This window comes from Neomonachus schauinslandi, chromosome 4 (genome assembly GCF_002201575.2).
Source record: "Neomonachus schauinslandi chromosome 4, ASM220157v2, whole genome shotgun sequence".
In the NCBI taxonomy this organism is placed as follows: domain Eukaryota; kingdom Metazoa; phylum Chordata; class Mammalia; order Carnivora; family Phocidae; genus Neomonachus; species Neomonachus schauinslandi.
This window is the reverse complement of record NC_058406.1, coordinates 19634968-19647542: the sequence shown is the minus strand read 5'-3', so window position 1 is coordinate 19647542 and position 12575 is coordinate 19634968. Positions and strand designations below refer to the sequence as shown.

At 51.0% G+C, this 12575-nt stretch overlaps 1 protein-coding gene across 1 annotated transcript; it reads right to left on the bottom strand.

The window, feature by feature from the left end:
- Window positions 1-9852: 9852 nt before the first annotated feature.
- On the bottom strand, window positions 9853-11205 carry SFN (stratifin). Its single transcript, XM_021684145.2, has one exon. The coding sequence runs from the start codon at window positions 11090-11092 to the stop codon at window positions 10346-10348; it is 747 nt and encodes a 248-aa protein (XP_021539820.1). The 5' UTR covers window positions 11093-11205; the 3' UTR covers window positions 9853-10345.
- Window positions 11206-12575: the final 1370 nt, after the last annotated feature.

Sequence of the window (12575 nt, the reverse complement as noted above, 5' to 3'; positions counted from 1 at the left end):
GCAACTGGTTGAATGCAATTCATATTTTCCACCAATAGGTGGCATCCCAGGCTTTTTTTTTTTTTTTTTTTGCAGCCACAGCCGGGGGGCAGCAGGGGACAGATGGCAGTTGTGCCAGAAGTCTTATTTGCAGACAGTTGGTCCTGTTAACACATGAGAAGGGCTTAGCATTTTACAAAGTACTTCCACACACATGCTTCTCATGTGGCTCTCACAGCAACTCCTGGAGATTGAGACAAGACAGAATATTATGAAGGCTCATTTTACAGTGAGGCAACAGATGAGGAGTTTGAACTTTGGTCAGCCTGGCTGTCTCATTGTTCACTTTGCTGACTTCTTAATTGAATTCTTTTTTTTTTTTTTTTAAGATTTTATTTATTTATTTGACAGAGACAGCGAGAGCAGGAACACAAGCAGGGGGAGTGGGAGAGGGAGAAGCAGGCTTCCCGCGGAGCAGGGAGCCCGATGTGGGGCTCGATCCCAGGACTCTGGGATCACGACCTGAGCCGAAGGCAGCCGCCCAACGACCGAGCCACCCAGGCGCCCCAGTTGTGAATTCTTGATGGTGAAAAGTCACAGCCCTTCTCCCACAGGATCTGTAGCCCATCAGGAGGAAGAATTTAAACACCTGTAGAATATTACTGAATCATAAATCAGGGGGATGCTAGGTCACTGGTGGTTTGGGCAATTGGAGAATTCAACTTAGGAAAATCTGTTCTGAGGTGTCATTGAGATGGGGGCGACTGAGCTTTGCTTCCCAACTTGGGGAGTCAGAGCAGAAGGAAGAAGAGTGAGGGGCGATGAGGAGGCTCTTCCAGCTGGGTAAGTATGAAAGCAGCCGACCTCCACTCCCACGCCTGGCCATATCAGGGATAATAACTAGGTGCTGCTTCCCCAGCTGCTTTCATCTGAGAAGTTGAAAGCACCACACCCCTATTAACACCCTACAGTGGGTGGGGAGTATCAACAGAGCAAGCCAGGGAAACTGAGGCCAGGAGACACAGCCTGGGGACGGCTGAGTCAATGGTGGGGCCTGGAGCCCAAGAATCCTGACGCCCAGGTTGCTGGACAAATCCCTCATCAGGTAGGATGTGAGGGTGGATGCTGTTTTTGAACATAGTACCAATGGCTGTGGTCAGGGTTTCTGATGCTCACCCCATCACCCTGGCTCTGGAAGGAAGGTGTCATTTGAACTTTATGGCCTCGTATCCAAGCTCTCTCAGCATGCATTCTCTGCAGTCATGGAGTGGGGAGAGATGGAAGTCATCCAGTACTTAATTTTCAGGCCTTGGTGTGGCAGCAAGGCTGTTTTCTCTTCCGGTAAATGGAGTTCTGTTCACCTTTGATGATGGCAAAATGATTCCGTTCCCCTGCCATGGTGTGGGGACAGCACAATGCAGAAAAGAGACACCTGGGTCTGTCTGTTCAGCATGAAACATGTGAGGTATGAGAAAGACCATCCTCCGATTTGGCTGGCATGGGGCAACCATTCTTGAGATTTTTTTTTTCTTTCCTGATAGAAAAAAAACTTGGAAAATGAAAAGAAGTCACCCATAATCCCATAACATATGAATAATCAAAAATATTTGTAGGGGCGCCTGGGTGGCTCAGTCCGTTAAGCATTTGTCTTCGGCTCAGGTCATGATCCCAGGGTCCTGGGATAGAGCCCCCGCATCGGGCTCCTTGCTCAGCGGGGAGCCTGCTTCTCCCTCCCCTGCTGCTCCCCCTGCTTGTGCTCACTCTCTCTCTCTCTCTCTCTCTCTCTCTCTCTCTGACAAATCTTTAAAAAATTTATTTCGGGGCACCTGGGTGGCTCAGTCGGTTAAGCGTCTGCCTTCGGCTCAGGTCATGATCCCAGAGTCCTGGAATCGAGCCCCACGTCAGGCTCCCTGCTCAGTGGGGCGTCTGCTTCTCCCCCTCCTTCCCCCTAGTGCTCTCTCTCACTATCTCTATCTCAAATATTTTTTTAAAAAAAGAAATGTGAATATGCTATCTGGAAAGACTGACACATTTCATGAAAAAAAATAAAATTTTATATTCAAATGTTTAATATATTTTGTGTTTTTCTTTCAGTCTTATTTTTCTGTACATGCAGAGGGATAGCTGCAGCATTTGTGTGAGAGTGGAATATGTACTACTTGCTTTGTAACCTGCTTTTTTTAGTTAACCCTATTTCATGCAATTAAAAGCATAAAGACCCTGTTAAGGTCTACATGATAATATTCCATGGTAAGGCTATGACATTGATCACCTGTCCAGACTCCCATGGTTAGCCTAAGTCATTACCAATTTTTGCTCTTGTTAATAGTGCTGTGATTACATCTTTGTACTCAAATCTTTGAGTCTCTGATTTTTAACTTAGGATTAAGTCCTAGAAATGAAACAGCTGATGTTTCCCAGGTTCTGGATTCATATTGCCAAAATGCCTTCCAGAAAAGTAGCACTTTGCATCTCCCAGGGACTGAAAGCGCTCTTCTCACTTCCAGACCTCACTTGGCACTTATGACCAACTTCTGGAAGGAGGAAACCATCTGAGTGCCTTAGATGGGACCTTCTTGGTCACCTCTGCTAACCACTGATATTAGGATATGTGCATTTCCTGGCTCTGAACTGGGGACCTCCCCCAAAATTGGAAGATACTGTTTGGAACTTAGCAGAGGCCACAGCTAATTGGACAGGCTTCCAGCCCAGACAAAGAGGCTTAGGAGTGAGAGTGATGCCCTAAAACCCACAGAGCTGAAGCACAGCCAGTCTGCTCTCAGCTGTTTCTGAATTAGCAAAATGCTCACCCACCTCCAGAAAGGAAGCCTGATCCCATTAGAGTCTGTGGGAAGGTCTATCTCAGAGATTCTCTCTCCTTTCCCAGGGCTCCTGAGAAGGGGAGGGGAGTGATGGCAGACCCCTCCCAGCACTACTAAGATCCACCCTGTTTTTAAAATTTTTGAAAGCGGGCACCTGGGTGGCTCAGCTGGTTAAGCGACTGCCTTCGGCTCAGGTCATGATCCTGGAGTCCCGGGATGGAGTCCCGTATTGGGCCCCCTGCTCAGCAGGGAGTCTGCTTCTCCCGCTTCCCCTGTGCTCTCTCTCTCAAATAAATAAAATCTTTAAAAATAAATAAATAAAAGTTTTGAAAGCAATAGAGAGGCCCAACTACCCCAGAATCCTGGAGGGAAATTCTCTAGCAAGCTGAGTAGCCCCTACTCCTTTCCCTTCACTTTTCTTCTCTCTCATCCCTGGCTGTTGAGCCCTCAGCCCTTAGAAGGAAGAGTCTGGATTAGCACATACTTCGATGGCATCAGGCCTGCTGAGGGTAAGGGAAAGCCATACGCCTCATTTCCAGCCCATTGTGTCCTTCATTTCCAGCTAAGGATCCAACTTCAGGCAGCCCCAGATGTCCAGGTGGCCTGAGACTGAGGCGCTATGAGGGGATGGGCTGGGGATCTGGAGCCCAAATGAGGTGAGAAAATACAAGTACTGGTAAAATCCTCTGGACCAGAATACATAGCGAAGTTTTGATTTTTTTTCCCCATCCAAAACCTTGAAGCAGTTGAGGGAAATGAATAGCCCCTTTAAAGCCATCTTAAATAAATCTGCAGCTGTCTTGCTTCAAGAATCTGAAATCAGGTTTTCCCAAAAACGTACTGGACATCTGGATATTGGAAGGGTGTGTGTGTATTTGTATGTGTGGGGGGAATATCTGCTTGCTGTGCAAATACAGCATCAAGAAATGTTCCCTCGTGGGGCGCCTGGGTGGCTCAGTCGTTAAGCGTCTGCCTTCGGCTGGGTCGTGATCCCAGGGTCCTGGGATCGAGTCCCGCGTCGGGCTCCCTGCTCAGCGGGAAGCCTGCTTCTCCCTCTCCCACTCCCCCTGCTTGTGTTCCCTCTCTCACTGTGTCTCTCTCTGTCAAATAAATAAATCTTTAAAAAAAAAAAAAAGAAATGTTCCCTCGTGCTCCTCCTCACACTGGATTCCCACCTCTTCCTGTACGTTAATCCCGAAGCCTTCACAGTCCTTGTGGAATGATCAAAACAGTGGAGAAGGAATACTGGAACATGGGTAAGATTTCTCCCAACATTTTTTTTTCAAGATTTTATTTACTTACTTGAGGGGGAGAGGGAGAGGAAGAAGCAGACTCCCCGCTGAGCAGGGAGCCTGAGATCATGACCTGAGCCCAAGGCAGATGCTTAGCTTAGCCAACTGAGCCACTCAGGCGCCCCTCTCCCAACTCTTCAGTCATACCCGTGGTCACATAGCCTATTCTGAGCTAAACAGGATATTTCAGGTTAACTTTATTTGGGGGAAGAAGGTGAGGGTATTCTCTTATTTGGTGGGGGTATTCTCTTATTCTCTTTATTTGGGGGAAGAAGGTGGGAGTAAAAGAGTATTTCTCTTTTAACAAATACAGCTTGAATGCCATAATCTGATGTATTCAATATTATACCTAGCCACAGATTGAAGGCTCCATGCTTTTCAGAGTCTGGAATTTCCTCTTTTATCTCTAGACAGATAATGAGTTAAATTTCCCAGAGAGCAGTAAGAAGATTGGGTGGAGATGAGAGATGACTCAGCCTCTGACACCCCCAGGGTGACATACCTGTCTGCTGCCCCCACAGACATTCCTGGCTCTTGACTCAGTGGGTAGGTGGGGCTAGGGGGCTTCTGAGAGGAGCAGCACCTACCCTCCAGAAACCTGCCTCCCTACCCCCACCTCCCCCACAGCAAGGATAGGGGGTGGGGAGAACGCCCTGTGAACAGGGTGAAGAATTGAAAAGGAACAAAGGATGTAACCAGGGTAAGGAAAGTTTAACTTGGTCAAAATGCCAGGAAATTGGCCCACTACATGGTCTTTTCTCATTGAAGACCATTCCTTTCTGCCGGGTCCTGGGGTGGCATTAGATGAAGTCTGTCTTGATTCTTAGAAAGTCCAAGATACAAGCAGGGCAGCATAACATCATGCGGTTCTTTTCAAACTTATTTTTAACTCATGAAACTCCAGTATACAAAACAGACATATGTGTGGCTATTTTAGCTGACGTGTGTGGGAACAGGGGAAACCCAGACTGCTGGGCTCCTGCCCTGTGGCAGTTTATGGGGAACCCTCTGAACACAATTTGGAAATAGCTGTTGTGGTTTAAAAATCATGGGCCTTGGAGTTAGACCCCTTCCACTCCCCAGACACATAAGTAATTGTATAACCTTGATTATTAGGTTATTTAGCTGCTCTGAGCCTCAGTCTCTTCATAGGCAAAACAAAGATGATATGGATTGCTGTGAGGACCAAGGTATGCAAGTGGCTGGCACATGGCAGTCATGCCAACTGCTATTATTACTGTACTCTGTTCTCTAGGAAGAAAAAGTGGGGCACTGTTGGTCAGATGGGCAATCTTGGTGCAAGCATCCAAAAAGGCACTGGACATTTGGACACTGGACATGTGTGTGTAGGAGTAGCTTGCCTTTCTGGAAGGAGCCACATTGGCCTGCCTGACCCCAGTGACTTGGCCTCCCTAGGGTGCCTGGTTAGTTCAAAGCCTTGCTCTTTATCTCCTACTCCCGCGGATCTACACAGCCAATTTGCATTTTGCTCTGTGAAGTAACTACATATGTGAGAAGAGTAGCTACCCTCTTGAGAAAATTTTAGGTTGTAGATTTTTCCCATACCCCTCAAATTCTTGGGAGAGGAAGATCTTTGCAAGCCCTTAGCCTCCATTTCCTGGGGTGGGGGGGGGTGTACTCTGACAGTACAGGAAGGATAGGGCTGGGGTTATTGAATCTTTGTGAGCCTGATCTCTGTCTAGACAGCCCTGCCTCATCCCAGAACCAGCTGTATTTCCATTTCTACACTAGGCCTGGCACCAACCTTGGTTTCCAGGCATTTGGGAGCATGGGTTTAAAACTAAGGTCTGAGGGGCGCCTGGCTGGCTCAGTCAGTAGAGCATGCGACTCTTGGTTTCAATGTTGTAAGTTCTACACACGTTGGGTGTAGAGATTACTTAAAAGACAACAACAACAAAAAATTTTTTTTAAAGATTTTATTTCTTTATTTGACAGAGACACAGCGAGAGAGGGAACACAAGCAGGGGGAGTGGGAGAGAGAGAAGCAGGCTTCCCGTGGAGCAGGGAGCCCGATGCGGGGCTCGATCCCAGGACCCTGAGATCGTGACCTGAGCCGAAGGCAGACGCTTAACGACTGAGCCACCCAGGTGCCCCCCCCCCCAAATTTTTTAATAAATAAATAAAACAGTTCTGAGCACTGTCTTGGACAAAAATCTTGCTGAAGTCACTGTAGGAAGAAAGGAAAAATAATGAGATAAAGTTACCATTTTTAGGAAGCTGTCTGAAGAGATAAGAAATAGACCCAGGACATAGGTGCAAACCCAGAGGTAGAGTCAAATAGATTTTAAATCATAACTGAATAAATGTCCCTATATAAATGAAAGGAGTTGGTAGGATAGCATACCAAAGCTCTATACATGTTAAAGGGAGAGGGGAGGCAGGTAGTCATGTTCTGACCTGAAGATGGGCTTTTAAATTTGGAAAACTGGGGAGAAAACACTTAACTGAGATAAAATGCACATGCCATAAAATTCATCCTTCTCAAAAGACAAATACTATATGATTTCATTCATATGTAAAATTTAAGAAAAAGATGAACATAGGGGAAGGGAAGAAAAAAATAATATAAAAACAGAGAGGGAAGCAAACCATAAAAGACTCTTAACTATAGGAAACCAACTGAGGGTTGCTGGAGGGGGGAGGTGGATGAGGGGATGGGGTAATTGGGCGATGAGCATGAAGGAGGGCACTTGATGTAATGAGCACTGAGTGTTATAAGCAACTGATGAATCACTAAATTCTACCCCTGAAACTAATAATACAGTATATGTTAACTAAATTGAATAAAAAAAAATTCATCCTCCTCAAGAGTTTAGTGGTTTTTTTATAAATAAAATCTTAAAAAAAAAAAAAAAAGGGGGCGCCTGGGTGGCTCAGTTGGTTAAGCGACTGCCTTCGGCTCAGGTCATGATCCTGGAGTCCCTGGATCGAGTCCCGCATCAGGCTCCCTGCTCAGCAGGGGGTCTGCTTCTCCCTCTGATCTCTTCCCTCTCGTGCTCTCATTCTCTCTCTCTCAAATAAATAAATAACATCTTTAAAAAAAAAAGTAGTTTAGTGGTTTTTAGTATATTCACAAAGTTGTGCAAATATCAACACTTTGGGGTTTTTTAAGTTTTTATTTATTATTATTATTGTTTTTTTAAGATTTTTATTTATTTATTTGAGAGAGAGAATGAGACAGAGAGAGAGAGAGCACGAGATGGGGGAGGGTCAGAGGGAGAAGCAGACTCCCTGCCGAGCAGGGAGCCCGATGCGGGACTCGATCCCGGGACTCCAGGATCATGACCTGAGCCGAAGGCAGCTGCTTAACCAACTGAGCCACCCAGGCGCCCTAAGTTTTTATTTATTATTTATTTAAGTAATCTCTACACACCATGTGGGGCTCGAACTCACAACTCTGAGATCAAGAGTCGCATACTCTTCGGACTGAGCCAGCCAAGTGCCCCAATATCAACACTATTTGAGTCTGGAACATTGCATCACCCCAAAAGAAATTCCGTACCCATTAACAGTAGGACTGAAAAATTTTAAATGTCAAACTTAGGTCAGGAAGAGATGGCAAGAGATGCTCATCGAGACTCCACCCTGGTAAGAAAGTTTTAGAGATTATGTCATAAACAAAAAGGTCTGGGACTTTCATGGTCAGAAGCTGGAGCCTAAGCCGGCTCACACCTAGCCATCTGATTCGGTGATATTCCAATCCACAGCATCTGCTTTTGAAATCTGTCAACGCCAACACATTACCTTAGGGTAGCTCATTTCTTTCCCCATATAGGGCAACCATGAGTGGTGTAGGGTAGACAAAAGTCAGAGACTGAGAGAAAAGAAAGAAGTTCCTTTCCCAGGACCTATCCCATTAAGAGAAAGTCACCAGACCTGTCTGGTAAGAGAAACTGGGTCACTTCCAGAGCTGAGGGAGAGTCACTTACCCTAGCCCAGAGTCTCTGCCTGCTTTAGAACCTTGAAAACCAACACCCTTCCAGGAAAGGAGAGGAGAAAACCGGGGACTCAGAAGGCAGCAGAGTGGTCCTGCCAGCTTCCCCTGTAGAATTAGTAGCTCTGATAAGTGCCCTTCAATTTCCAGTCCCATGGGTGTGACCAAACTTGAACTCTGGGGAACTTGATGAGGCTGAACTGAGTTCCCCCCATCTTGCCAGGTAGAGGAGTGACCCCTTGATGTCCAGACAGTATCCTCAGGTGGCCCAGTAAGCATGCAGGTCAGCTTTGGCAATAAAGCTACTCCTGGGGACCGGGCCTGACAATTGTCACAGAAACGGATAAACCCTAGACTATTGATGCTGGAAGGTTTAATAATAGCTAACATGTATTAAACATGCACTATGGACTACTTTACGAGCATTTATTTTCTCAAACTTCATAGCAACTCTTAAGGTACAGTTTTTTAATGCCCACTTTACAAACGAAAAGCGAGGGCACAAACGAAAAGCAAAATTAAGAGCCTTGGCCGCGGAGGGCTGGGGTTCAAACCCAGGCAGTTCTGACACCACGGTTTTTGTCAGATTTTCGTCCAAACCCTTTGATACTGAAGGGGAAACTGAGACCCAGGGAAGCATAATGGCTTTTCCAAGGTCTCACAGCCAGTCGGGGACACAATCCAAGCCCATCGGTTCAGGGCTGCCTGGATCCCGGAGGGCAGTGGGGACGCCTTGGTGGCCGGGCAGCGGACCCTGCCCGCCTGGCCGGGCCGGGCCACGCCAGCAGAGCAGATGACTCAAAGGGCGGGGACTCCTTTTGCGCGGCCCCGCCCCGTCCCGCTGCTCCGAGGATGCGGAGCTCTCGGGCTGGGCGAGTGGCAACCCGTCTGAGTGAAACCGGGAAAGCGCTGCCCCTGGCGCTTGGCGGGCGGCGCGGGGGAAGCCCTCACTCGGGCTGCGCGTCGCGTCGCCGGCGGGGCCTGGGGAGGGTGGAGGGAAGACGCCCCGCGCGCGTTCCGCCGCGCTCTCCCCTATTGGCCCGTCGGGCTCCGGGGGCGGTACTCTGAGCAGCTCTCTCCCGAGATTGGACGACATCGGCCTCGGGCCCGCCTCCAGCCGCGGGCTGTGAAGGCGGAAGCGAGCGAGGCGGCTGCAGGTCCCGGCTTGTCGGAGCCGGCGGCGGAGGCTGCGAGCTGGGCTGGCCTGGGCGTGTCTCCGCTCCCCACGGCCCTTCCCACCCAGCTCGGGGCTCCTCCTCGCCTGCCCCTTTCATTTCGTCCCCATGTCCGAACGCGGGGGGCGGGGGCGTTCCCCTCTCCTCAGCTGTGGGCTTTTAATGGCGGCGTCGTGCCCCTGTCAGATTGCGCTCGCCTCCTCTCAGATTTGAGCACTTGATGGGGCTCTTCCTCGCTTTCAGAACTGGCATGTTCCCTGCCGCTCGCTACAACCTGTCCTTGCAGCACGGACCTCGGACCTCACACCTGAGACTCCCTGCTTTCCTGTCCCCTCAGATCTGAGTTCTTCAGCCTCCCCCTCCCCCTTCAGAGCAGCCTCGGAGCCGCCTTTGCGCTCTCCTGACGCTCCCGGGCCCAGACGAGTTTGTTGGGGGCCACCCTGATGGAGAGCTGGACCCGCACCCCGCAGCCTCTCACCTGGAGTCACTGGCTCCAAAGTCTTGCCTGTGGGTCCCTGAGCCAGCCCCTTGAGAGGCCAGGGCCCTAAATCAGAAGCAGAAGTCAAGGTCTCCAAATCATAAGCCAATCCCTGTCCCATCCGTCCACCAATAACTGGAAGAGACAGGAGGAGTGTCACAGGGGAACTTTATTGAGAGGAAACAGGGTCACAGCCAGCAGACACGCATTCCCTGTCATCCTGGGTCCTCCGCGCTAGCTCTCACTCGCTCTCACTCGCTCTCAGTCTCTCACTCATTTCCAGACTCTGCCACACAGTCCCGCTCTCAGCCGCAAGGGTGGGACACTCCTCAATTCCTAAGATTCAGGGGCACACGGGGGCGGGAGGGAGGCAAGAGGAGTTAGAGGTGGCCCGGTTGGCGGTGGGGTTTGGAGGAGGGGTGCAGAGAGCAGGGGTGGGGGGCTGACCACCGGTGAGGAGCGCCGGCAGCTGCAGGAAGAGCCGGCCCCCCTGGCTCTGCTGGTCCCTCTCCTCGGAGCTTTTGTGAGCGGGGGGGCAGAGCGTTGGGGGAGAAGGGTCGGGGCTCCCACCCTATACTAGTCCTCTCTGCCACGGGCGGGGTGCTGGAGAGGGCCTGGCGCGGCAGGGAGGGGGCGGCCGCGGCTCAGCTCTGGGGCTCCTCGGGAGCCTCGCCGGCCTCTTCCCCGGCGCTGTCGGCGGTCCACAGCGTCAGGTTGTCTCGCAGCAGCTGCATGATGAGGGTGCTGTCTTTGTAGGAGTCCTCGCTGAGGGTGTGCAGGTCCGCCATGGCCTCGTCGAAGGTGGTCTTGGCCAGTGAGATGGCCTCCTCGGGGCTGTTGGCGATCTCGTAGTGGAAGACAGAAAAGTTCAGGGCCAGGCCCAGGCGGATGGGGTTGGTGGGTGGCATCTCCTTCTTGCTGATGTCCATGGCCTCCTGGTAGGCCGACCTGGCTGAGTCAATGATGCGCTTCTTGTCGTCACCAGTGGCCACCTCAGCCAGGTAGCGGTAGTAGTCGCCCTTCATTTTCAGGTAGAAGACCCGACTTTCCGCATCACCGGCCTCCTTGATGAGGTGGGTGTCCAGCAGGCCCAGCACCGTGTCACACACGCCCCGGAGCTCGGTCTCCACCTTCTCCCGGTACTCTCGCACCTCGGGGCCCTTCTCTTCCGAGCTCTCTTCATTGCCCTTCTGCTCGATACTGGACAGGACCCTCCAGGCAGCCCTCTGGCCACCCACCACATTCTTGTAGGCCACTGAGAGCAAGTTCCGCTCTTCGCAGGACAGCTCCTCACCCTTTTCCACGGCGCTCTTCATGAAGGCTGCCATGTCCTCATAGCGTTCAGCCTGCTCTGCCAACTTGGCCTTCTGGATCAGACTGGCTCTCTCCATGGCTCTGGTGACAGACAGGCGGCGGGCTAGCTGGCTGCCTTGAAACCAGTGCCGGATTCTGTGCCTCTCCGGCTCTCGGCCTGCCTTTTGGCTGGATGGCCTGGCCCCAGAGAAGGGTGGGGAGGGACAGAGGGCGGGGCTGGGGCCCAGGACCTGCCTCCCTCTCCTCTTCTCCCCACACCCTTTCCGGCCCTTCCTTAAAGGTAAAAGGCTGGGATATGGGGTGAGTCATCAAGGCAGTCAGCAGGAGAAATCCGGCCGGGTGTTGGCCCCACCTGCAGACACCTTTCCAGGCTCCAGGCTGCCCCCTTTTGTTCAGGGATTCGAATACGTGAATGCCCACATAGCTGCCCCAGTTTCTCAAATCACATCCTCCTTCCTGGTGTTCTTCCAGGGGCCAAGGATGGCTTCAACCAACTGGCTGCTTCAGCCTAGCTAGAGGCCCATGAAGACAGGTGCACCCCGGAGGATGGGGTTCTTAATCCTACCACATACATTTCCCACCTTGGTTCAGGTGAGATAATTATGTTTAGGTAGGGCTGTAGTTTCCCGAGCACCTTCACATCCATGATTGAATTTAATCCCTCCTATGTCTCTGTGAGATGGGCCAGACTGTGACTATTACTCCCACTTTAGAGATGGGAATGCCAAGGGATGAGATGTGCTCAGGGTCACACAGCTACTAAGTCCCCTGCATCCTACTTCCTCTGGCTCCGCTTGTCAAGGCCTCTGACTTGTGAGCTCCAGGCTGTATTTAGAAGTGAGATCCAGGCTTCCTCAGGAGTCTACCTGAAATGGTTCTATCCCCTGGTCATCACTCCCCCTCAGGGTTCCCTCTGAGTTCCCAGAATGCACAGGTGGCATTGCTCAGGGTGCCACTTAATGAGGTGTTTAACGAGCGGCCCCTGACGCTCCAGCCCAGCCTTTGTAATTAGTCACCCAGTAGGTTTGTTGGACACCTTCCCCATCACAGCACAATTTTCCCTTTCAAGTTGGTGGCCTGTTGCCACTTGTTTGAGGACCTGCCCTCTGGCTCTCCACACCAGGTCATCTACCCACTCCGAGCCACCTGCCATCATGTATCAGTGGGGCTCCCACAGGGTGGGGGCCCAGCTTTCCTGCCTGACTCAGCCTGCCCTCTGTCAAAGGCTGGGAAGCAGGCCACTCGGGTGCTCAGCCCAATTTGGTTCCCCAGGGGGGGACGCTAGCACCTGGGGAAAGAGACAGGACCGAGATAAAGAAGAAGGTGGTGACACATACTATTTTGTTTTATGGGGTAGCAGTCCCAGGTGAGTGCTGCCTCCCCCAGCCTGCCTCTCAGAAATTTCTCTGTCCCTTCCCTTTGACTATGGCCCTCCCTCTGACCCCTGGCAGAGGCCTCAGAGATGGGAGACTTCTCTCTTGCCAGCCTTCTGTCCCTGTTTGCTGGGATGCTGTTCTCATTCAGCCAGGAGTTTCACCTGAAGGTGTTGGCACCATGCCC